This window comes from Erpetoichthys calabaricus, chromosome 2 (genome assembly GCF_900747795.2).
Source record: "Erpetoichthys calabaricus chromosome 2, fErpCal1.3, whole genome shotgun sequence".
Lineage (NCBI taxonomy): Eukaryota > Metazoa > Chordata > Cladistia > Polypteriformes > Polypteridae > Erpetoichthys > Erpetoichthys calabaricus.
Genome location: NC_041395.2, coordinates 163,912,077 through 163,939,587, shown reverse-complemented (window position 1 = coordinate 163,939,587; position 27,511 = coordinate 163,912,077). Strand labels below are relative to the sequence as shown.

General features: G+C 35.9%; 1 protein-coding gene across 8 annotated transcripts in view; it reads left to right on the top strand.

Annotated features, from left to right (window-relative positions):
* Positions 1–24,588, top strand: part of phc3 (polyhomeotic homolog 3 (Drosophila)) — a 95,060-nt gene extending 70,472 nt beyond the window's left edge. For 4 of the 8 annotated variants that reach the window (XM_051922879.1, XM_051922881.1, XM_028794723.2 and 1 more), the window contains 3 exons: positions 4,640–4,778; positions 8,016–8,259; positions 17,542–24,588. In XM_051922879.1, coding sequence (XP_051778839.1) covers positions 4,640–4,778; positions 8,016–8,259; positions 17,542–17,696 — 538 coding nt within the window. In that variant the 3' untranslated portion in view covers positions 17,697–24,588. Of the gene's footprint in view, positions 1–94; positions 200–4,639; positions 4,779–8,015; positions 8,260–12,486; positions 12,600–13,846; positions 14,130–17,541 lie in introns of those variants that run through there. The other 4 variants (XR_007934126.1, XR_007934127.1, XM_051922880.1 and 1 more) reach the window with 4 other exon arrangements.
* Positions 24,589–27,511: the final 2,923 nt, after the last annotated feature.

Below are 27,511 nucleotides of genomic sequence, written 5' to 3'. Positions count from 1 at the left end.
GAATTTAAATTGTGCATAATCCATTTAGTACTTGTATTCAATTTTCTTCAGTTTATTTATTTTTTAGTTTGTGTGCTGCCATTTGTTTTTACAGACACATGCAGTTATAGTGCTGTTGCAATGTTTCCCTGCTGCTACCATGTGATACCCAGAAGTCACATTGTGTGACATCATCACCCAGATGATATTTAACATGGTGGTATGCTACTCCTAGATTTTAGATTTGAATGCAAAAATTTTTGTGGTGCTGTCTAGTATAATCTTTTCAAGCTATCAGAAATGTGTGTGATTGAAACTTTGATTTTTGATAAAAATGTTTGGCTTTGGTTGCTATGTGTTTTTGGGTAAATCTGTTGACTTTGACATTTTTGACATTTTCCAACTCCTGGTCTAGGTCTTAGTTTACTCTGCCAGTTCATAATTGCAGTATAGAATTAAATGCATAATGGGAACTAAACCAAGATGGGGCACCAGTCCACTACATAAATCTGTTTATGCCTATTGTAACTCATATAATGCCAGTTTAAAGTCCTCAACCAACCTGCCATTAATATTTTAGGATGTGGAAGGAAAATCTGAGAATGTGTAGAAAAATGCAGTGGAAGAATGAGCTAACCCCAATTCCTTGGTTAAGATTTGAATCCTGGACTTTGGATGATTATACAGTAAATAACCCACTAAAAATTGTGCATTATACTCCAGAAGCAGTATCCAGAAAAAAACAATGTCAAAATTGATGATCTCCACTTACTGTATGTTTTAATTTATATTCATACTAGGGGGTTTGCCCTCTGCTCACTTCGCTTGCCAACCCCCAGGCCTGTGCTATGCGCCAGCCACTTCATGTCTCTGCTGCTCACATTGTGAAGAGGGGGGCTGAATGCACCCCAAGGAGATGCGGTTGCTCCTCCAAAACCCCCTCTTAAACTGTGATACAATGGGAAACAAATACAGTTTTTTTTACCTTCTCTTTGCTCGATCAGCTGCTGGCTTGCTGCTGCTGCCGTGCTGCATGATCTGCATCTGTACTTTGAATATATTAAAGCCTATACCAGCAGCTGTCCTACTATTAGTCTTTGATTTCTGGCCCTGGGCGTGGTTAAATCTCTTGGCACAAAGTCTTGTCTCGTGGGACGTGAGTTCTTGATATTTTTTAGTTTATAATTTAAAAAATGGAATAAGAATCTGAAATCTAGCAATATCAAATTAAAGTTCGATAAATTCTGAAAAGAATGATACCAAACATATATATGTAGGTTTTAAAATAAGCCTGATTTAAAGTGTGACAAAAAACGTGACATAAAAACGTCACAAAATCGTTGCACTTTTAGGCTTAGGATTTTATATATATATAGAGTAGATTGATGAAGTAACTGCAGAAGTACCATCATTCTAACTGGAACATATTTCCATCTAAAGGTGTCTACTGTATGTTTACCCTAATCTGTTTAGTTTTGCATGACCAGCATGTAATTTGTAAACTTTGCAGTTTTTGTTTTAGCTATAAACATGTTGCAGTGCTGTTAGCCTGTACTCATTGAAAAGCACCACACAAATTTTTTTTCTTTTTTTACTTTAAATGTTTAGTAGTTGTATTCAACAAATAGTAGGTGACATATTCCTATTCATGTTAGATTACAAGTCACTAAATGAAAAACTTACAATAGGCTACAAAACTACTGACCATGCATTAGCCTTATATAGAATTCTTGGTAATTGTGCCTGAAAAATAAAGAGGGAAATCTCTTCTGATAATGTTCTGCCTTAGGACATACAGTAGAAGTTTTACAGCTTGCCTTTTTTGTTAATGTACAGTACATTATAGATTAATGCTATTTTCTTTTTGTTTACAATTTGATGACCTATAATGCAAACGCAAGCTTCATGACCCTGGTGTAATAAATGTTTTAGTATCTTTAATATTTAGTAATCAGAAGACCATTGTCTTTTGATATGTAGAAGGTAAAGGCCTCTCATAATGTGGCTTCATAAAACATATGCTTTGGCCACTAGTAGAAAAAATAACCAAAAGAATCGACAACATTAGCAATGTTTTATTAGAATCTCTGTAGCAGCAAATGTAGTCCAGTTTATTTCAAAAGACATTGCCTGATCATGCATTGTTCTATTGTACAGCAAATTTAACTGTATACATTGATTTGCTTCTGTTATTGATAATATTATTTATATAATTATCTGCATTATTTTGAATTACATTCATCAAATTGCACTGGACCTGTTGAGAAATGAGCTAAAACATGCAGAAAGCAGCAGACTTTTTCTCCACACATTGATGCCTGTCTTGCTTTTACTTCTGTGCAAGTTTGACTGCATGGTAATAACCAATTGCCACACAACTTGAAGTTTCTGATTTAAAAAATGAAGTGCAAAGCAGTCTTTACATTTGACCTAAGACTGGAAAATGCTGCACCAAGCAGTAGTCCAACAGAACATTTACAAAGAAGAATCTTAGAAGAATCTAATCTTTAGCATTGAGATCGTAGATTGATGTAGGATTTATTCTTAAAGGGAGAATAACCACACATATTATAAATTTGCCCTCCAAGGAACAAAGTTTGTGGTCTGGCACAGAATCTTGGATATTAAAAGTGTACAGTAATAAAAAAAAAAGTCTATGCATGTTTCAACCTTTATCTATGGCCAGTTTTGTATAGCAGCATGTACAGTTACAAATCCAGACATTCATTTTGCAATCCTGCTACATTACAGAGATGATGCAAAAAATGTTATGTACAAAAAAGTGCTCTAAATGTGATTGAATGTATGAATGTATTTTTCCTAATATCCAGAAAGGTATTGAATGCTTTTCATTTGATGGCATTGCTACTAGATCTTATTTTATTTTCATTATGTTTTATGTGATAATTCCTGGAACTAGCAAGCTGATGTAATAATCACTGATTGGTTCCAATCTTATGACAAGCCTGTAAGCAGTCCACTCTTTTTTGTGTGCTCTTTCTTTTAATGTAAAACAGAGTAACAAATGTACTGCAATTGAGTATGAATTGCAACCAAAGGATATTACAATTACAGGTGTCCTGCATAGCTTAAAACAGTTTCAAATAATACCATAAAGGGCAGAAAAAAGAACAATAAGCATCAAAGTAATTTCTTCTGTATTTAAGGCCAATTTATTATTTCCACTCATGTAGATCTAAACATGACAAAATAATTTCATTTCTCATCCTGAGAGCTCTCCAAATTTTCATCACTTTGCAAGTTACATACACACTTTAGGCACCAGCTGTAGAAAGATTTTCAGTGGTGTAGGCATCTTTTTGATGCTTGTAGAAAGACTCCAACATGGCAAATGGCATTCAGGAATCCAAATGCAGAAGCAAAAGGATGAAGTAGAGATTCTCCAATATGACCATGAGATATGATAATAAACAATACATAATCAAATGTATGAGAATTGTGATATTACATATCTCAGAAACACACATTTTCAAACAGTGTAGCAGCCACAAATTTAAAAAGATTGTATGAAAGTGTACATGTAGTTATATGCACTTCATGTCTCTTGAATTATATATAAACCATAAGTAGGTAAATATTTACCATTTACATCCAATCAGTGTAGAGTAAATGTAGTGCCACCCATGGAATTCTTTTTTATAATGGAAAAATGGCAAGCTGTTGGCCCTCTTAGATCTCTGAATGGTTTCTTGTGTTAGTAAAAAACAGCACTCCTATGTGTTAGTGAAGATACCCATTTCTTAGTGTTATAGCTTTGATAGTATCTAAATTAAAGTTAATCTAATTTGTGGAATGCTCCACCAGGCATACTACTGCTGTAAGCCCCAATTTCATGACCACCTTAGTTCTAATTAAAACTTTACAATGCTTTTCAGTCAAATAATATAGACAATTTTACCTTTCTCTGCCTCAAATGTATGACAGACTGCTCATCAGAACCTGAACACAGCAGACTTATTCTTAATGCAAGTTGTTATTGGTAAGGCCAACTAGCATTGTGTACTTTGGTCTAGCAGAAAAATGTGTTTTTTTCTGTCTTTGTGGTTGAGATAGTGTTAACCAAAATAAAGGATAAAAGATATGGAGTAGAATAATTTAGGAGCAACAGAAACTACGTGTAAAAGTACAACACAGTAGTGACATCTAAGCAGCTTAATGTATTCATTCTTTTGTTTAAGTAGCACAATGAGCTCACATGTTCCCGAAGTAGGTCTTTTGCATGATTGTCATCTCCAGCATCACTGTAGGCTTTCAAAGGAAAAGGCCTTTCACAGTTCACATTCAGAACTTCAGTTGCTGTGATGTTTCTTAAAAGAAAATATGCATTTGAATATTTATATTCTATAAATAACATATTTAATGCGATAGTGTTTACTAAATAATAATGATAATAAAATTGCTAATTTTGGTAAAAAAAAAGTTTTTAAATGTCCTGAGATAGTTTAATCTTGAAATTGGTTTGTTTTGCTGGTACACTTTAGTTAATGGTTTGTCTAAATCACAACTGCTCTGTTATACAGCCTTTTGCTTTCTGACACTCTTCAACTAAGTAGGAGTAAAATAGGCTTATTGTATGTCCAGTTGATGCTCACTGTGTTTCAAAGCATAACTGGGACACTTCATTTCTTGCTGTTTACAGGTTCAATGTCAGTTGCACTAAAAGACTCAGTTTATTGAAGGCAGACAAAGTGAGCCGGTGGGGTCGTAAACCTGATGGAAGAAGAGGACGCCGACCCGGTGGTAGTGATGGAAGCAACAGAGAGCATTTCCATAAACAGGTGGGTCAATCACATTTTTCCAAAATTTGGGAATAATGTTGGTGAACTTAAATGTAGAAAAGCAGCACTGTAGTTAGTATGTAGCATTTACTGTGTAGTGTATATATATATACTGTTGGGACTCTAAAGATTCCAAATATTGTTTTTAAAGAAGTTCTGAAATAAAAGTGAAACTAATGAAATAGCAACAATTCAAAGAAAAAAAATCTTAAAAGTGTGTATCTGGAAAACCAAACACGGGGGTTGGTCGAGCGATGCGAGCATGGGGCAAAGCCCCCTAGTATATATATATATATATATACAGAACCACTAGGGGTGTGACAGCCACCCAACCCAACTCAGAGAGACATGGGAGGCACACTTATGAAACACGAGTGCTTTTATTTATTTTTTGTTTCTTCACTTGTGAAGAACGTCTTCCCCGTTCCCACAAGCCCACAACACAGTCCAAGCACAAACAGCACACCTTGACACAATTCTCTTCTTTCTTTTCTCTTTACTCTTTCTCCTCCACTCCTCCTCCGCAAGCTTCGTTTCCCTCCTCCCGACTCTGGCTCACCGAGTACTGTCTGCTGACCCCTTATATAAGGCACCCGGAAGTGCTTCAGGTGCTCGTTGCCCCACTTCCAGCAGCACTGCTGGGTGTGGCAGAAGAACCGCCCACACTGGCACAGGAACAGCTGCAGCACCCCCTGGCAGCACCCCCAGATCCCAGCAGGGCTGTGTCCAACTCCATCTCCCATGAAGCCCTGCAGGAGTCCAAAGCACTGCCAATACCCAAGGGGGCTGCCATCTAGCGTTTTGGGGGAGGTAATGCTCTGTCAATACTTGTTCCCCTGGTCCTTCCAAGGAAGAGGTGTCCTGGCTGGGCAAGGGTCCCAGCCATCCACAACAATATATATATACAGTATATACATATATGTATATTTTTAATATGCTATAATAAATAATATAATGATTATAATATGATATATGGGAAGGAGCAGTACTTAACCAGACAAGTACAAGGTGTAGCAAGAAAAGTTGGTTGTCTTGGTAATAAAAGAACAACAAAATTTATATTACACTTTAAAAATTATATTATTATTTTAGTATTATTAGAAAATTCTATTAAAGAATATTATAGAGTGTTAAAGAATATTCTAACCATTTTAAAGGTGGTGCTGAAAATGTTCTCCTCTGTCAGTGATACAAAATGCCCTGCACCACAGTATGATTGTAAAAACAGGCCATAGCCCATCTGTTGAATTAATTGCCACATGGACATCTTTGGAAACTTACTAGGACTACTGTATGTCCTTTCATATCTGCAAAGCAACAACCTCTGAGCTATAAACGGAAGAGTTTCTTGGTTTATGACACTTTTTTGCCAATTATTAAACTGTAATTCTCAAGAGCACTCCAATTGGTCCAATAATCCCTCCACATGTTCATTTGAAGCCTATATGAACCTACAACTCTACAATCAAAACACACAGTTCCAATTAATACAGTGTGTCTTCTTTCTAACAAGCCTACAGATGCCTTAACAGAACTAACAAAACAAAATGATGGTGGATAGTCCCACTAACTTAATGTGTCTATGTTAATTGTTGCTGGCACCAGGATGAGGCTCCTTACCATGTCTGGGGCTAATTTTTCTTGCACAAAAGAATACATAGTGGTACTGTAGGAAACACCAAAGCTTTTTTGCTCCAACTTTATACAGTATGTACACAAACTATATAATAAAACAGTAATTATTCTATTGGATGGTATAAGAGTTTAGATGAAAAAGCTGAAGGCTAAGGCTAAGAATTGCAATGCAACTAAATCTTGTAAGTTACCTTTGGTACTGGTGTCTGCCAATTATACAATAATAATTATAGTAAATAGACACTGTTGTCATATGGGTGTGTGCAGAGGTGAAAAGAAAAACCACTACTCATGAAATATTGTTATGTAAGTAAAAGTAACTGACATGGAAACTACTCAAGTGAAAGTAAAAAAGCATGATCTTAAAAGAATTACTCAAGTAAAAGTACAATTTAGTGACTTTAGGAATGAAAGAAAATTATTAAAATATCCTCAACTATGCATGTTGCAATTTGGAAAGTATAAGCAGAATATACATTGCAATACAGTAGATTTTATTAATCAAAAGTCATATTCATTAAATATACACACATACACACACAACTATAAACAGTGTTTTGTAAATGGCAATTAAATTTCAAATTCTAGTTATTGGGTATTCTATTGGAGGGAAAAGAAAAGCTTACCGTTTGACAAATAAAGTTTTGCAATAGGAGACAAAAGAAATTAAAGCTGTACTTACACCTAAACGTGCAGAAAACATTGCATTTTGGCACATAAGATTAGAGGCGGAATCTTTAACACCATACAGGTGTTGGCCATTTGTCTGATACATTGGGCAGTTGTACTGCAATATCCTGCATGGCCATTGCGCCATTTACTATTACACTTCACGCTCTGTTATAATGACCTACAATTTACTTTTGCAAATTTGCATTTTAAATATAAGCAATAAGTTATTCTTTGCAATGACCCACTTTAAGGATGTAACAGAGTAGCATTAGTTATAAATAAGTATACTTTTTAAAAAGGCAAATTATTTGCATTTAAAAATACTTTTAAAAATACAATTCCGTACAAGAATTACTCAAGTAAAGTAACAGAAGTAAATGCAATTCATTACTTTCCACCACTGCATGAGTGTGCTGCACCATTATCTAGCTTTCTTATTCAGTGGATGGTTCCTGCTTTGTGGCTATTTTTAGGCACCCATAACCCTGAGCTGGATTATGAAATTTCAGAAACAGGTAAGGAAAGCTGAATTCTATGCAAAAAAGTGTTATAATGTAAATATTTAAAAAGAAATGTTACTGCTTGGTTCCTAATTTGTGAATTTCCCCTTGGGATTAATAAAGTATCTATCTATCTATCTATCTATCTATCTATCTATCTATCTATCTATCTATCTATCTATCTATCTATCTATCTATCTATCTATCTATCTATCTATCTATCTATCTATCTATCTATCTATCTATCTATCTATCTATCTATCTATCTATCTATCTAATGACAATAATATGCAGCTCCAGGTTTTTCCTAAAAAGCTAAAAATTGTAAACTTTGTACCAAAGAAACATAATAAGGTTAGTGATGTAGGTTATACTGATCAGTACTTGCTGGGAAGCCCACTGATTAAACTTTTGTTTGACTCTGATTTAGCTCCAAGTCCCCTATACTGCCACTGATGAGGTTCAGCCTCATATACCACATGAAGATGTTCTTTCTGTTCCAATGAAGACACGGCTGAGGAAACACAGTGAAAGGGAGCGGGAACGAGAACGGGAACGGGAAAGGGGACTCAGGGTGCGTGAACCCACTGACAGTGAGAAGCTGCAGTCAACGCTGAATGACCCCATTCTCTGGACAGTTGATGAAGTGTGGGCCTTTATTTATGCTTTGCCAGGTAATGGACACTTAATATTTGTCCTTTTCTTTCAGCTAACTTTTGCTCCTGCAGTAATACTGAACCATGCAGCTTGATCTGCTGTGAATTATTTTTTCATATTATGGATGGAACCTCTTATATTTATTTATGCAATGAGTGCTGGAAGATATTGTATGTGTATTCAAAAAAGAGAGATGCATAGTATTAAAAGTCAAATTGCCTCATTTTTTTCCCTAAAACCATGCTGGCAGAAATATTATTGACACTCATAAAAAATGCATTTTTCATTTCAGTGCATTTTTCCTTTTGCCTCTTTTTTTAAATAAGCAGGTAATATCCAAAAGGGTAAAAGCAGGAAAATGCACTACACTTTTAAAGGCTGCTACCATTTTTTTTAAATATGGCAAGGAATGCAAATTAGAGCATAGTGTACTGTGAAAATTATGGGTCATGTAAAGAACAGGTGCAGAATGAGCAGGTGTGTTTAATTAAATCGTATGTAGAGAATGGCAGAGCGGGAGAAACACTCTTTAAGCAATTATTGAAGAATTTACTTAAAACAGTTTATTTCTCAAATGTCTTTATCTAAAAAATACACTGTTTTATTCATTTTTTGACTCTGCTTAGAATAGTACTGTTTTATAGAGAGCCATGACACCACCAGGTGTCAGATAGGAACCAGCCATGAATGGAATACCTATCAATAAAAAACACACACTTACAAGACCCAATTTAGAGACAATATTTAAACTAGCAAACATGTCATTGGGTATTGAAAGAAATCAAAGGACCAGGGGAAAACATAAGGATAACTCCTGCAGGCATTACATCTGCAGTGACCAGGCCAGATGTTGAGGTCCTCGAAGTAGTGAGGTCACAGCACCAAACACTGTGTCACAGGGCCACCCTCCATAAAATGTAAAAAAGCAGATAAAGGCAGTAATCAGTAAAGAAAATACATGTTGAAATCAATTTCTATTAATTTTATAGCAGATGTGTGCTCTAAACTGATTTCCATTTTGAATTTTTGCTCAGGACACAGCAAGCTCTAACATAGATATGCATAATGTGTTTATCGCATTGTGTCCAGCACATACTACATGGAACTAACTGGCCCCATAGAGTACCAATGTGTGCTCCTTTTACATCTAACATTTGGGCATTTTGAATTCTTTAGTTTTTCATATTGTCATTGTGTTCCTCAAAGATATAATTCATGAGTTAATAAACAATGGACAATATTGGATACTTATGAACATTAGAACATAAGAAATTTGACAAACAATAGAAGATCATTCAATCCATAAAGCTTGTGTGTTAAGCTAATAGCTAAGCTGTTCCAATATATCATCCAGGTACTTCTTAAAGTTCATCAAGGTTTCTGCTTCAACTACATGACTAGGTAGTTTGTTCCAGATTCCCACAAGTATTTGTGTGAATTATTGCTCTATTCAGTCCTAAATGCATTTTACCATAATTTCCACTGGTGTTCTCAATTATGGAAATCACCGCTAAGTTTAAAGAATTCTGGATCTACTTTATTTAATGCCTTTGAGAATTTTGAAACCTGGATTAGGTGCGTATGTAATCTCCTCTGGTGAGACTTAAAGAGGAGACTAAAATGGGTTTAATTCTCAGAATCTGTCATAGTATGACATGCTCTTTAAGTCCTGGGATACACTCGGTTGCCATTCAGTTGCTCTTCTCTGCACCGCTTCAAGTGCTGCTATATACTGTATTGCATACAATACTCCAGATGCGGTTTCACTAGAGCATTATATAGTCTGAGCATAAAAACCCTTGATTTATATTGAACAGTTTTAACAATATAACATAACATTTCAATTGCCTTTTTAATTTCTTCTGCACATTGCTTAGATGCTGAAAATGGTGTGTGAACATTACCCCTAAATCATTTTTAGTGGTTGCTTCATATAGGACAGTATCTCCCATCTTGTATTTATAACTGATATTACTTTTTCCCCTGTGTAGGACTTTGAAATGTAACATTTGTTTAACATTTTGACATTAAACTGCATTTTCCTAGTGTTCACTCTGTTCAGAAACTTGCCCAAGTCTTTCTGAATTGCTTTGCTGCCTCTTCAGTGTCTGCCATTGCTCCAGTTCTGGTGTCATCTGCAAATTTCACACGTTTACTAACTATACCAGAATCAATGTCTTTAATATAAATCAGAAACAGCAGTAGTACAAGAATAGACCTCTGAGGCACTCCATTGATGACCTCACTTCATGTAGAGCATTCTCCTCTTATCTGTGCTCTTTCTGTCCTGTTGGTTAACCTACTTGAGATACAGTTTTGTACATTACTTCTGATACCTACTGCTTCTAGTTTTAGAATAAAATTTTCAGTGTGGGACTGTATTGAAGGCTAAGTAAATTATGTTATATGCTTTGCTTTTGTCAATTATTGCAGTTGCCTGTGTACAACATTTTAAAAGTTTGGCTTGGCAAGCTCTTCCTCTCAGAAACCAAATAAAGTCAAAAGAGACCAAAAAAGATAGCATTCATTAGTACAATTAATTGTAGACTTCTGTAATGGTGTAAACCAGAGAAGCCTTGTCACTGCTTGCTGCACAGAAAGGTTAAAGACACTATCTGGTCTGTTTCCACTGACATTCCTTATTGCTACTGTTTTGGCTATTACCTCTTCTGGAGCAATTTAATCAGCTAAGAGGCATAGTTCTCCTATTGCTGACAGCATCCTATTTATTAGAATTATTATTATTTTTATTATTTATTTTTGGTTAAGCAACCCAGAAAGGTGTAGGTGTGGTATAGTGGGTCTGCGGCTCAGAAAGAATGGCAGTTTTGATAAATAATCAATTAGCCAGCTCATATTCCATGGGCGCACTCATGCAGCTGCAGTGAGTTGGTGGAGTAATTGGGGCGAGATGCATCTGCACATGAAGGTGAAACCTTTCTCAATTGCTTCAACAGCATCCTGCGGTGTGTGATTGAGATGCTATGCCCACGAAGCCTTATAAAAATTAGCCGGCACAAGAAAAAAAAAGAAATGAAATGATAGAAATGAAGAGGACAGGCAGGAGGGAGAGAGCAGGTGTAATGTGTGGAGCCCCAGGAAAGAGTGTGTGGCCAGCGCTCAGGAATCACTCCTGTTGAATGTTCTAGTAGCAGGAGCAACCACTAGGCTCAGGAATGTCCTTATGCAGCGAGAAGCTAACGGATCGGCAATGGTGAGAGGACAGAACGAGGTTTCGCTGGATAGATCCTGTAAAGGTAGTGGTGGGTACGGGGGCAGGGCTCGGTAGCTCCCCGCAGACATCATAGGGTTGACATCGGGGACACAGGCCAAGAGAAGAAGGGTGTCTGCACCTGCTAGAGCCACGGTTTTCAAACTGTGGTATGCGTACCACTGGTGGTACTTCAAGTCATGCCAAGTGATACTTGTGTGGTCCTTTATTTTCCACGAATCGATGTTGCTAGAATGCCAATATGTTGCATATAATCATATATAGTATAAGTATACTACTGTAAATGCATGGAAGACTCCAAGCCGGCTTTTATTAGCGTGGGCACCCATTTCCTTAATTAGTTTAATATCACTTTAACGTCATAATTATAGTCATTATAGTGATTATAGTGATTCTTCAAAACAATACGGGTGTAAATTAACGATTCATTAACAGTGGTACTTCAGTTTACTGGTCCTCGCGGAGTGGTACTTGTTCAAAAAAGTTTGAAAACCGTGGTGCTAGAGGACTTCTCCTTTTTTTTTTTTTTTTTTTTGTTCTTTATTTCGCCTTATACAATTTCTTGTATTAGGAATTTGGTAGCTTTCGCATACCCCTTGGGGTCAGAGCGCAGGGTCAGCCATTGTACAGCGCCCCTGGAGCAATTACAGGTTAAGGGCCTTGCTCAAGGGCCCAGCAGAGCAGTGGCCTTTTTGGCAGTGACGGGGATTCGAACCGGCAACCTTTGGGATACCAGCGCAGATCCTTAGCCACAGAGCCACCACTCTGCCCTAAACCACCACTCCGCCCTACTCCTTGGGCTGCAATGTCCAGAGAGGGGAAGCCGAAGAGGAGTCTGATTTTTAAAGGGGCACCAAAGCTCACGGGATAAAAAGATAGTTTGCCTGAATTATAAGATAGTTTGCCTGAATTATGATCTCATTTTAATGGATTATTTATGGATTGATTTCATTTTATGGATTATTTATTTTAATAAAAGCACTGAGCACTTTGCACCTTCCCCTTGCTTCAGGTGTGTTTTATCCTCATCTGCTCAGCTCATCCTGGTCATGTCTATCGACGGTGTTGGGTTCAAGAGGCTCCCAAAAATGAAGAGGGAGCAAGGAGCTAACCCGCACCGTCACAGTAGGTCATTCTTCATTAACATCAGTACTTGCAGTGCTAGATTCAGAGATGGTTTTTATCCATACATCATAAGGCTATGCTTTTGCATTCACTGCCTGTGTTTGTTTTCATTGTCTTTTGTTGGAACTGTACTATTGTCATTAGTCTGTGTATTATGTATATCTCATTGTACTATGTACACTTGACAATATATCTGAACTTCAGCTTCACAGACTGCCTTCTAGCTTCCTGGAAGTACATGTTTCTGGTATATGTTTCTCTTCATACATTCTCTGACTTTAAAGGTACACTTGCCTTTTTGCTCTTCTGGGTATCTCACATTAAAATGAATAATATTCTCTGCTGTTGGCAGTCCCTTGTCTGTCAAAGCCACAAGAGTTGCCATTGCAAGTGCACACTCTACCAAAGTGTTCTATGGCTCTACTGCTGTCTTGTATTGTATTCTAGCTGTGGCGGTGTCATCTCGACCAGGTCCTCTGTAACAATACAGTACATTTTAAACTTTGCACCCCCTTGGAAGTTTTCACATTTTATTATTATACATTGAACAGTATAGCATTAAATCAAGGTAGATTTAATTTGCCTTTTTTGACATTGGTCAACAGAAAAAGACTCATGTCAAAATGAAAACAGGGTACTGGAAAATGGTCTAAAGTAATTACAAATATAAAATACAAAATAGTTGATTCAAGTGAGTATTTAATAGATGCACTAGTGTGTTATTCATAATGTACAGTGTCAAACATGGTGTTTAGTCTGATGGCCAAAACGTATAATTTTGGTCTCATTAGACTTAGTACTTTCTTCCAGCTGACTGAAGTTCCCTATGTGCCTTCAGCAAACTCTAGCCGAATTGTTGTGTTTTTTTCTTAATAGTGGCCTTCTTTTTGGCACTCTCTCATAAAGTTCTGTCTGGTAAGGCACTTGGACAACAGCTATTGTATGCATAGCCTCTCCAATTACACTATATCCACTGTAGCTTGTAATTCCTTTGGAGTTGCCTTAAGTCACTTGATGGCCACCTTCACAAGCTTTCTTCTTGCATGATCACTCCATTCTGATGGGTGGCCTGCTCTAGATAGATTTACTATTGTGTCATATTCTTTACATTTCTTAATGATTAGTTTAACTGGACTCCAATAGATATTTAGTGACTTTGATATTTTCTTGCATCTATCCCCTCACTTGTGCGTTTCAGTCTTTTGCATGGAGTTGCTTGGCGTGTTATTTTTCTCTTCATTGTGTAGGTTAGGCCATGATCTGACTCGCCACAAGATGGACTAGGGATGGAACATTTGACACCAAGGCTTTGAAGCGCACATCATTTTAATGAAGAACACTGTTTCAAATCAGTGTACTGAAGCTTGTATTGAAGTCCTACTACCGCATGACTGATGATGTCTGAAGACTGGAAAATCATTGAAACAACAGGAAAATTGAAAGTTTTGTGCTACCCTGAATTAGACAAGCTATAAAACTGGGAAAATAGCAGTCTAGACTGTGGGAACATTTCAATCTGTGTAATCGACAGTAAGTTAAATGCTGTACTATACAGTTCTTCTGTAGTGAAACTTTCAAAGTGTCATTAAGTATTGTAGACTACTGTAGCCACATTCCCTTTATCACTTTGCGGTGTTCCACAAGCAAACTTTCTAAAACCCTGTTATGATTCTTTTTTCCACATAATATTATTATTCCTCAAACGTTGATGGAAGAATAATAATCTTTCACAATGCCTCACAGCTAAACTCCCCTTACATAAAAAATTGTTGCATAGTTATGACTCAGTGGTGGCTTATAAAGTATTTATAAAGACTGTAACAAATGAAATCTTTCGGACAACACATTTAAATATTTGTTTATTGCAGAAATTTGTCACACATGCTAATATGTACATTTTTTGCAACATTTTAATGACAGTATGATTATGATAAGATCAAAGTGTTCACAAAGAACATCCATGAGCTTTTAGATACTATGCAATCCATAAGGGCTTGTATGTGAGCTTTCTTTGCTTGCTGTCTTGAGCTCAAGGCTAATGTGGTTTCAGTAAACCATTAGACGTCACTTTGTAGCTCTTCATTTCTTTTTTTTTCTGCCACAATCAGATGAAGCCTTAGAAGCTTCATGGAGCTTTGTCCGCCTGTCACTAAAGTAGACCGTCCAGTTACAGATGCATTTATGCTACAGTCAATTGAAACCCCTTGACTACACACAGGTGATCTCCATTTAACTAATTATGTGACATCTAAAATCAATTGACTGCACCAGTGATAATTTAGGTGTGTTATATAATAATTTAGGTGTGTTTAGGTGTGGGCTTTTCACTTTGACATCAAAGTGCCATTTTGTGTTGATCTGTATCATATAAGCCCACGTTGATTCAATGTTGCATACCAATAAAGTATGAAATCTTCCAAGGGGTGAATACTTGTCATAAGTGCTGTACAAATACTTGACATTCTCCCCTTTCTTCTTTCTGTCAAAATGGCATTGAATGTTAGGAGAGAGTTTTAAAAACATTTGCTTCCAAATCAGATGCAACCACATTAGAAAAGTTAAGTTACTGGTAAATTATCTGATCAAGTAAGTCAAATGGCTTCATATGCACACTATTGTCACAAATCAATGATTTGATTTCACAATGTACTTTTTCTCTTTTAGCAATGAACTATGTACCAAATGTTATAGACTTTATATTGATGGTGTACTTTTCCATGGAACCTGTTAACATTTGTGATTGCTTGAAAGTATAGATTTCACCTTAATATGCTACTAGGTTTATTGCAGGATGAGAGTATGAGCTGTGAGAAAAGACTGAAAAAGATGAATCTTTTCATTACGGTGAAATGGGGAATAAGAGATGAGATGATAGAAATACTTAAATTATAAAGAGAATTGCTGGAAGGATGACAGCTATTACATTAAAATGAGTTCTCCTGCAAGAACAGCTGGAGCAAAGATTAATTTTCACAGTTATGTTAGAAAGTATTTCTTCTCTCAAGGAACAAACAATATGGGAGTAAATTACAAGGTATTATATTAGATAGTAACTACCTAACCTGGGTAAAGCAGTTAAATCATTGATGATAGGTTTATAAAGTGATTATCGTTACATGTTCAAAGCACAGTAAAATTCTTACTTGCATGTGTTTATCAATGTGCAACTGATCATGATGTTGATTATATTAGGTAGTAATACTTCAGTACCTTTTAAACTCATCTGATGATATTGTAGAAAATGTAATAAGTAGGGATCATTGGCAATGTTGAAGTCTGTTTATATCAATAACTTGCTTATGTTTTATGTAACATGTGACTGTCCTCTAATGTCTACATGTTTTAAGTATATCCACAGCAGTTTGAAGGTTAATACCCTTTGCCTTTTTACAACAGATTAAGCAAGCAAAGTCATAGAAATCAGGTTTAAATCTCAGATTAACAATTAGCTTTAAGGACTGACACTTCTCAATAGAAGTGCTAGCCATGATGGGACCAGGTTAAACATAGAGTCTAGTTGTTGACCATGGCCCTTTATGTGGCTTGCTGTAGATGAGATTAAAGAATTAAATGATTAAAACCGATGTTACATGGCATTATAGAAGTTACTTAAGTAGGTGGTATCACATCTAAGGTACATCTTAAAGTGTGTTTCCAGTAAAACCTTGGGTGAGAAAACATAGGTAAGCTAGGAATATGGTTCAGAAAAAAGTTTTCCAGGGCCATCTTGGATGAAATGCTACTGTACCAATCTGATCCATCAGTTTAATGGTGTAGGAACACATTTAAGCTGGATGTGATCACATCCAAATCATTCATGCCCATCGTTAGTATTTGATCCAGATCAGAATATTTAGTGTGAATGTGACTCTTAGTGGGCTTTCAAACTCTTATTTAAGCTTTTTTTTTTGCTTTTTTAGTTCTGTTTTTTCTGTTTCTAGTAAGAGTTCATATGTGTAACCACATGTTATTTTATGGATATAGTTATGTCTTATGTTTATTAGATTGATTAGGATGTCAGTCATATCATTTTATCATCTTATCATTTATTGAAGATGCAACAAGTATTGTTTTGCAATATGTATGTTTTTTTCAAAATAATTAGTCTGCTTGTGCCTTATATCATATTCAGTTAAACACAGATAGATAGATAGATAGATAGATAGATAGATAGATAGATAGATAGATAGATAGATAGATAGATAGATAGATAGATATTATTATTTCATTTACTGCCTTGCACTTGAATGAAGAATGAATTTTAACTGTTACAGTATATTATGTATTCTTAGTTCAGTGTGACAAAATGACTGACATGCTGTGTTTGAATTCATTGTGAAGGAAGGAGTCCCATTGCCACATTCACACAAAACTTCAGTTTGTCACATGAATGTGTAAAGTAGTTTAAAGTCAGGAACATAAATATTACTGATCAGCCTACAAATCACATCCCAATCAGGCCTGACAAATCACATATACTGGGAAAATTAAAGAAAAAAATCGATGAGCTCATCTGAGATGATTGACATGTGACAATCAGGAAAACAAGTATGTCCAAGGAGCAATCTACAGATTTCTAGAGGTGTGCTAAAATGCACTGATATGGATGGGCATTTTTGAAATTTATAAATGTACAAAGATTTCACTAATAAGTTCTTATTTCCTATTCAAATCTTTATAGAATCAGAAAATTAATATGTTCATTAATTTTATAGATAGACAGATATATTGCTGCACTACACAGATGCAATAGATAGAAACAAGATGAAAACTAAAAAAAACGTCCAGTTTGAATAGATGAAGTAAAACTGTTATGTTCATGGCTGCAATTAATTTCAGGTTTATTTACCCTCTACTTGAATGTCTTTTCAGATAGTATTCAAATGTTTTCACAGTAAGTTATTTAACCCTTGATATGTTTGTATTTTTTATCTTTTCACAGGGTGTCAGGACATTGCAGATGAGTTTCGATTGCAAGAGATTGATGGCCAAGCTCTTCTTCTGCTGAAGGAAGATCACTTAATGAATGCAATGAATATAAAACTAGGCCCAGCACTGAAAATCTGTGCTCGAATAAACTTATTGAAGGAACCCTAATGAAAATCTAAAGAGACAGACAGAGAAAAGGGGGTTGGTTTGAGAGAGAGAGAATGTGAGAAAGAGAAAGAGAGACACCCTGTCAAGTACATGTCATTTGCTGCTGCTGAGGTGAAGTGTTTCACTTGCTGGTGATGTTTTCTTTATTACTCCAAGGGAAAGCTTTGTTTGCTTCAGTTCCAATTGTAGAAGTGAACAATTTTGGCTGGTTTTATAAAGGGTGTTATACTTTTTGTAGGTGGAGAAGTAATAATTTTAAATATAATCAAATTTGAAAAGCCAAGGTAAACATGGTAGACACAGAATCTAAGAGTCAACGTATTTATTTAATGATTTACTTGTTTTCTTTGTTGCTAATTTACAATTGTCCAATAATATCATAGATTATTCTGTCAGTATTTGAAAAGATTTAATATATACATATTTTTAGAAAATTATTTATCTGTCTATATTTATATATATATATATACTGCGTATGTGTGTATATAAATACACACAATTTTTAAATTAATATATTTTTTTCTGCACAAGTAGATAAAATAGTCTGATTAATGCTCCTTCTACATCCTTCTTAAATAGCAAATTAATGTTTTAAATCATTGTGTTACTAATAAAGCTTTTTAAAGTAAAATTTAGAGGATTATTTGAAAATTGAAAGAATCTAGCTCAAGGAGCAGACTAGTGCCACCTCATTATATTTCATGCATTTTTCTGATGTAAATTAAAGGAGGAATACAGAGATATAGAAAAAGTACATTTCATTGAAAAGTGTACGGTCCCTTTGTTTTTCCTGAGTGATGTAACTCTTGGAAGATGGCACCTCATAGTGTGTAGCTAGGGCCTTGACAATGGGCACAAAATGAGCCCTAAACCTTTCAATGAGACACTCAGACTGAGGGATAAGGACTGCAGTGTGCGCAGAAACCATTTAGATGCAATTTTAGGTAATTCCAGACCCTGGCGAATTCAAGGGCAGAATATAAATGTTTTTTGTTCTTGTCATGGAGAAACACACATGGAGCAGCAGCAGGCAAATGTTGTATGTCAGGACTTGATGTAAAGAAGCTGTGGGCATTGAGAAATAGAAACTACTCCCACTGTTTAAGTAAAGGTTAAATCAACCATTGCAGGGTACAAAAAGAATAATCACACAGCTATTTTCTTTGTGTTTTGTTTTTTTTTTCCTACATTCTTTGTCTTGTTTTAACATTTTTTAAAATATTTTTTCTAGTCTCTGACATATTTTGTTTTAAATTCAGGGCAATGCCAATGGGTGTCACTATGACATACGGGGACTTGTGCTATAATTCATCCCTTATCTAGAAGTGTTCTTCTTTCTCTGCCTCTCTCTCTCTCTCTGTTTCTCTTTCTCACTCTCTCTCTCTCTCTCCGGCTCAGCTGGCTTTCCTCCTAGAGACTGCAGACCCACTCTTTGGCTTCTGTAGAAGCTCTCAAGGCCCTCATCTTTTGCTGACTGTTTAAAGCAATTGAATAACCATTTTTTTTCTGATGCCAAAGTAAATGCTTCTCAGCACTGCTTCTTGTGAAGTGTCTGTGCTATTTTGGATTATCAGTCTGAACAGGGGCTTTTAAATGTTATAGGCAGGTGATATTTTCCAGTATCCTGGTTTTCCTGTTTTAGGCCATGTATTGTTTATCTAGTATGAATACTTAACAATATACATTCCAAATTTATTACTTGGATTTAATTGTAGTGGAGAAATAGATATATCACCACAGAATATTTTGTTTTGGTTTTGTTGCCTTTCAGTCCTATGACCCATTTATTTATTTTCTGAACCTACTATGTCCAGTACAGGCTGGGTGGGAACTAGAACCTGTGCTGAGAGCTAACCTTGGGCAGGACACACTCACTCATAAAGGGAAAATGCACATCTAGTGCTAGAAACCAATAAAAAGGCAAAAAACCTATAGGGATGCTGAGAAAACATTTTATAGACATCACACAGACCTTAATTCACAAGGAAGCTGAACCCAGCACCTACCGCTGTGAGGCAGCAGTGCTAATCAGTGAGCCAGTTGTCTCAAACCTTTGAAAATCATTTTAAATTTCTTGTTTAATCCATTCCATAACACAGAAAATTGACAGATTTTGTTTATGTTGCTGAAGTGTTTTACAATATCAACAACAGATGACCAAATCCAATTAGTAGTAGTATAGAAATATACATAAGCACTATTTTTAATATTTTATATTTATTTTCACACTTTTTGATGCTAGATTCATTTTAGATTATTGATAGAAACAATCAGTGGTGAGTTTCCAGAAAACAATGCATCATGCAGGATGGCATATCAAAAGCATGTCAGACAAAAGAGCGTAGACAAATATGCACCATCAAAAAAGTATGTCATGACAAATGGGTGAGAAAAATGCACATAGCCAGCAAAGGGTCACTGTGTTGTGTGATTTATAGCACCATGAACAAAACCTTTAAAGCAAAGTATGGCGCTATAAAGGACCCAGTGCAGCTGCTCTTTGATTTACATGCTTTCAAGGTGTTTCTCATTAGTGTATGGCATTTCTCCTCACGTTGTGTCCTCATGGTTTGCAAGTTTAATTTGTGATAGTGCAATGTCTCTATCAGCTGAGTGCATTTGTCCCATACGATTTTGTTATGTTGCATCTGAGAGATTAATGAGTAACTTTATGATATATGTGCATAACATATGTGCCACTTTTTCATGTGATTCTCAAAAAAACCCTCATAATGGGATATTTTATAAGTATATAAAGTACTTTTTTTTAATCCTGCACCTTAATTTGATTAGCGAAGAGCATTACAGGATGACTGAAATACATTCGATTGACAATATATTCATGGTATCTTGTCATTTTATATGGGGTGAAATACATTTTTGAAAAGTAAAATTAGAAACCTGTTGTTTCTAAAGCAAAATAATGACTGTAAATGAAAACCACACTTTAATAAACAAGAGCTTGTGCTTCTGTTAAAGCCGATGTCGTGTTACCTGACTTCTGCTCGATGGGTATGTCAGGCTTATTGACTTCAGTTGTGGATCTCATCACTAGATCATGTCAGTTTACATGACTGAAAATCCCTGGGCATGATGAATTTAGTGACTGCGTCATGACTTTTTAGCACAGTCTGCCTTGCCCCTTTTTAAGACAGCCAATAGTGTGCTGTCTGATGGAGCCGGCGCAGTATAAATTGATAAAAGATATGGCTAGTTCAGATGCAGACTCTGCCCTTTTTTCTTTTTTCCATTATGTCATGGTACGTCAAACAAGAGACATCACACAGATGAGCTTCTCTTTTGTGTGTGATGTCTAAAAATTCCTTCTCACTACATTGTGGTTCTGGATGATCATTTATTAGTTGTCAGCCCTCATGCACACAGAACCCGCTCCTACAACTAACGACAAAATCAAACCTGTCTGATTTTAATGTTGCAAGTTATTTGTGTATATGTTTGATTTATGTAATGTTATCTTTGTATAATTCTTAAATGGAGATGAGTAAGTTAATTCCATTTTTCAATGAAAATGTCTGCACTCAGTGTACAGTACACAGGAATAACTCGAAGTACAAAGAAATGCAAATTGAGTCTTTTAATTGGAAAGCATTAGAACAATGGAAAAAATTATTTTAAAATGTTGGTTATTATGGCCTGCCTACCCTCCACACCAGCCCCATACACACCTTCTGCTCTAAGATAAGGAGTTTAGGTGTTACCAACATCCAGCCTTATCTTCACTGGGTAAGTGGAATGTCTGTTCAAACAGCAATGTTGTGCAGAATAGTACACACAGCTATCACGGTGCACAAGAGCTCAGGTGTAAATCTGATGCCACTTGAGTTATAAATAAAGTGGAAATGCAAGTGGGCTGCTGTTGTGCTCCAGTATGCTATGAGTTTGCTGATGTTGCACTTTTCTTTGGGGTTAGGTACAGGTGTCAGCAGATATGCATGAAGGTGATACCTGCTGAAACATAGTAGCCAAATCAAAAAACCAAACCCAACATATTTCATGCCTTCTGATGCACTACTGAATTGGCCCAGATCAAGGCATCTTCTGTACTTTGAGGGCACTTGGCTAATTATCCATAAAAAGTATTTGGTGACTGAAAATCACCTGTAGGTTCAATGCAGAGAACTGAGTCTGTGTCAGTATCACTTGCAATAATTTAAATTAAATATTGTATAGTGTTGCGTTTGTCAAGAGGTGGTTGACGACACAGAATTCAGTGTAGGTTTTCTGTATTGTAGCCGTACTGACTCTCCCCCAAATGTACAAACTCCATATTTTTGTCCTTCTCTTTTCTTTTTTCTTAACTCACTTCATAATCAACTTCAATACAGAAAATGCTAGCTACAACCCTAGAACATCCATCCATTTTCCAACCCGCTGAATCCGAACACAGGGTCACGGGGGTCTGCTGGAGCCAATCCCAGCCAACACAGGGCACAAGGCAGGAAACAATCCTGGGCAGGGTGCCAACCCACCGCAGACCCTAGAACATAGATTCTTCAAAATTGCTGAAGAACATAGTTATATCAACTAATGATAAACAACAGATTTTCTTTATATATAACACAGTCTTACAAATGCATTATTTAATCTCGTAATGAAAATGATATCATCTAGTCAACAACAGATTTTAAGATTGAGCTTACAACATTCTTAGTGCTATGGTACTTTTGGGAAAACTCACCCCTATTTATCATTGTTAACCACCACACTTGGTAAATTTACTGAAAGAACAAAAACAGTTATGATGTTACATTCCTTAGAAACGCAAAACACATTTAACACGTAATTTTATATCGAGAGAAAGCAAAAATAGCAAAAAGGCCTCTTTTGAGGATTGAGTTTAAATTAAAGTGCAATTAAATCTTCAGAAGCTGTGTCTGCCCAATTTAGTCACAAACTCATTTTTTCTAAGGTATTATATACAGCTATAAAACTACAATGCAGTTTTTCCATTATCTTTACTGTTTTGTTTTTCTCTGTTTTTGTTAAAGTGGTATCTGGCATGTTATATGATCTGCTGAGGGTCACACATTAAGTCAGTGGTGGAGACTGAAACTGCAGCCCTGTGATCCAGTGCCTTAACCACTAAGCTACAATGTGTGCCCGGAGGGATAAGAGGTAAAGACGTATGCGAGATGTATACACATTGAGTCAGGGGAACCTGCAGCCCAGTATCTTAGCCACAAGGCCATGTTGTCTAAGATCAGCCACCACAGGATTATCACTCTGGTTATTACGTTTTACCTACCTTTTATGTTTTAAGGGAAATGGAATGAAAAGAGCTTATGTGTTTGATGAGAAGAGCAAAGACTTTAGGAAAAAGTGTTTAGGAGTGAAGAAATGATTAGTGTTTATTATATAAAGCATGCTGGTGTTTAGTGGAAAACTTGGGTGTGTGTGTTTCAAATTTTGTTAAAAATGTGTACTGAAAATCAATTGTTTTGGTAGACCTGAGACAGAATTCTTAAGATTACAGTATTATAAGTTGAATCAAACATGAAGTAATGAATTAGTCCTGAGGCAAACAAGTAAAAAATTAAATCACACCAATGATGAAATGAAATATTTTGAAAGGCCCCATCGTTGTTATGAAGTCATATTCCAGACTTACTCATGAATGTTACAAGTACGCAAATCAAGCACTGTGTTATAGGTTTAAAAATGTGTCTTTACAATTTTTAAGATTTGTATTTACTGTTATATTCCATGTTATTTATAATATTTATTTATTTACTGTTCATTTTACAAAAGGTACAGAGCTTTTGTCTCTCGGCTGCAGGTTATGTGTGAGTTTTTCATATTGCCAGGAGTGTTCATTGGAAGAACTTCCATCACCACTTTCTATGCTTTATTAAAAAAAAGAAAAAAAGGTAAAAAGCTTGTTTGGACTGCAGCACAGAGAAAGCAAAAATGGCACTTTAAAGACCTTCTTTGAGTTTATAACTAGTGTTACTTAACAGTGTTGCTTAATATTTCGTTTCAGAAGTGTTCATGCATGAACTGTCAGGGTGGAATTATACAATGGCTTTGGTGATTTTCCTTCTCTCTTGTTTGGCATAGGAGTGTCAGAACATTTCGTTTTCCTTTTATTTACAGAAAAAAAAGTATTTATGTGTATAGTACACTGCTGTTCCATTCTGTGATTTTAGCATAAATATGCCTTTAACTCAAAAAATTCTCTTAATTCATTGAGATTACTCACAGTTTCCTAGTTATGTTAACCATTTTTAATTATTACTGGAAATAACACTGTTAGCAATCATAAAATGTCAGCCTGTGCTAATTCTTATAGTTGCAAAAGAGGTCACTGTTCCTTGTAGTGTTGGCATGGATTCATTTGTTACCATTAATGTATCATTTGCAGTTGTTTAATCAGAATGCAGAATTACAGCATGTATATTTCAAACTTTTGCCTCAATGTGTGTGCATTTACACTAATAGGAGGGAAAATACATTTATTTTTTTATTATAAATATATGTGACATATGAATTTAGAGAATGTAAGAAGTTTTAAGTACAGTATTCTTTATTTCCTTAAGTGTATAACAATGAGCAGCTTTCTTTACTATAATGTCATTTACATAAAAAAAACATCAAATGCTGTAATTACTTCTAAAATCACTGGAGTTCAAAAACACAGACATCATGTTAACCACCTTGTCAAATAAACACTTTTTTAATTCTTCATTTATTCTGTAACAAAGCTAAACTCAAACCAAGATCTTTCAGTATATTTAGTAGGAAATATTAAAATTGTATTAAGGACTGTTTTAAATATTTTCCTATGTGCCTGAAAATGTTAATGTTGTTACTGCTGTCAATGGAATGAATATAATAAAACTTTAATTCCAGAAAAAAATCTCTTTTTTAAATCCTAAATGCATCTTTTACCATGCAATTAGAATATTACTGAAAATTACTCTAAATAAGTATATCCTCTCTGCGTGGAGTTTGCATGTTCTCCCTGTGTCTGCGTGGGTTTCCTCCCACAGTCCAAAGACATGCAGGTTAGGTGCATTGGCGATCCTAAATTGCGCTGGGTGTGTGTGTGCACTGCGGTGGGCTGGTGCCCTGCCCAGGATTTGTTCCTACCTTGCGCCCTGTGCTGGCTGGGATTGGCTCCAGCAGACCCCCGTGACCCTGTGTTAGGATATAGCGGGTTGGAATATGGCTGACTGAGGATATACAGTATGGTGAATACCATCCATTATCTAGCACAGGGTTCTGCAGAGACAGTCATTGAGATTTAACATGGCTGCAGGTTTTTGTTTTAACAGGTTTGATTCTTTAGAAACTGATCCTTATCAATAACAGACCTTATTCATTTTTAATTAATTATTAATTTTATGGCTTGTTAGTGTTTTCATTCTGCCATGTGAGCTCGTTCTTATATCATAGATTTTTTTCTTTCCAAGGATGTCATTCAAATGATTTGTAGCTTGAAATGGCTGAGTAATTCTCAGTCCTTTACTTTTTCCGCTTTAGTTTCCTTCCAGATATTTTAATAAAGCAGAGAGTTCACAATAAATACACCAAAGTGTAAACAGAAGCAAGTTAGATGTAGAATTGCTGGTCCCTTTGTCATTTACACCTTATTTCTAATAAGTAGCCGTTAAATACAGTGAATACAGTCATTTAAGACAAAATTAAGCATTTAAGAGTGGGGCAGTCGTTTAACAGGTGAGACGACTAAAATGAGGTATAAAAATGTTGCTTGAGCAATGAGTGCTTCAACAGCAATAATTGGCTTCTCATTTAAGAAATTGGTCTTAAATTAAATTACACTTAGGTTACACAGATCATAGGTTACACAGGAACCAACCATATCCAGGATGCCAGCCAATTGCTGAACATATTTATGGAACAAATATGAATAACTATCCTCTAATATACATGTCATTAGGATTTGGGTGGCATACTGGAGTACCCTGAGAAAGGAAACACACAGAGATGATGGGGCGAATGTGCACATTTTGCACATATACTGACCAAACTGGGATCTGAGCACGGTCTTCTGGAACCATGAAACACTTCACCTCTGCTGGGCACCTTTTTAATGAAAAAACCTGTTACTTCAAGGGAATAAGATATATTCTTAAATTCCTGCATATATCTTTAAAGGTACTGATTTACATATACAGTATGATAACTTTAAATGTTGAACTTTTTATAAGTACTCAAAAGTTGCTCATGAAATTTATGAAAAGGCTTTCCATCTCAAACCATGAATTTCTCCACTTCCCCTTCCTGGTACCCCTGAGTGCTCAATACACGGAAGATGCTTTGTGTTCTTCACACACCAACGTTTCTGTATGTTTTACAAACCCATGTCTCCTTGTGCCTACACACTTTAGTGTCCTTATGAAACAGACACTCCAGATTCCGTGTGCTTCACCTGCTCGAGCCTCCTTGTGCCACCTGCACACAAGCTCTCAACTAAACTGTAGCCTGTAGTTATTTTCCTCTTAACAATGAAGTCTCTCTCTTTGTTCTTTTTCCCACAAAACATTGAATGTTTTCCTTTGTTCATTTTGTCATAAAATGTGAATGTTTCTTACTGTTCTTTTCCGACTAAACATAACCTTTTTGCCTTTATAATCTTCTTCTTTCGGCTGCTCCCGTTAGGGGTTGCCACAGCGGATCATCTTCTTCCATATCTTTCTGTCCTCTGCATCTTGTTCTGTTACACCCATCACCTGCATGTCCTCTCTCACCACATCCATAAACCTTCTCTTAGGCCTTCCTCTTTTCCTTTTGCCTGGCAGCTCTATCCTTAGCATCCTTTTCCCAATATACCCAGCATCTCTCCTCTCGCCTCTCCTTTATAATATTTCTAACAAAAGCATCAAACCCAAATCTAAATGACTACCATGATGTGTCATTAATTTCTCCCCAAATGGCTAAAACCATATCCTTCCAGACTCAATGATTAATTGAATAAAGTTATTAAGTGATTTTGTAATCAGTAGTAGGAAAAATGTATATTTAAAGAAAAATAATACTTTACAAAACAAATGTAGCCAAAATTAATAAATGTTACAATTCAGGATATGAGAATTTTTTTTGAGTAAATACATTTTTTTTGTGACACAATTAAGAATTTTTGGTACTGTTGAAAACCAAGGATTCTGGGTGTATGGTTATTTTGATTAGTATTTGTCTCTGGATCAATAGATGAACTTTTTCACCTTTTTTTTTTTTGTTTCCCGTGGACACTGTCATTTTATTAGAGCCGTAGTTTTGGGAGATCGCAAAGTGTAATATCAGCTGTGCAACTCTTGATAAACAGGGGTCACATTTTATGCAGTGTTCAAGATCATGGATTCAGAAGAAAAAGAACACATCATGTGTGACGTTAGCTTTATTAGGATTTTGACTTCTTGCAATTCTCCTTTTGAATTTGATTATTGTGTAGTGTTTTGGTTTTGGTGACAGATTATAGGCTCTTCTGGTTTTGACCCCTGCTTCATTGTAGTGTTCCTTCCGTTAAATTGTACAAACCTGCTGTGCTCTTGCTTGCAGACAGTACAGTAAAGAAATCAACCATGAAATTAAACAGTTTAATAAATAAGACAATACCCTACTCTATGAAGTTTGTATGTTGTATCTATGTTCTGTCTACTGAGTTCTCCAGTCTTCTACCCATATTCTAGATATGTCAATTTTAGGATTATAGATGTCTCAGTGGTACAAATAAACCCAAGGGTAGGACAGGCATCACATTCACAGTTAGGTTCACCCTTTACCCCAGTGCTGCCAGTGACTCCCTGTTCAGAAAAGTTTTACATTTTTGAATA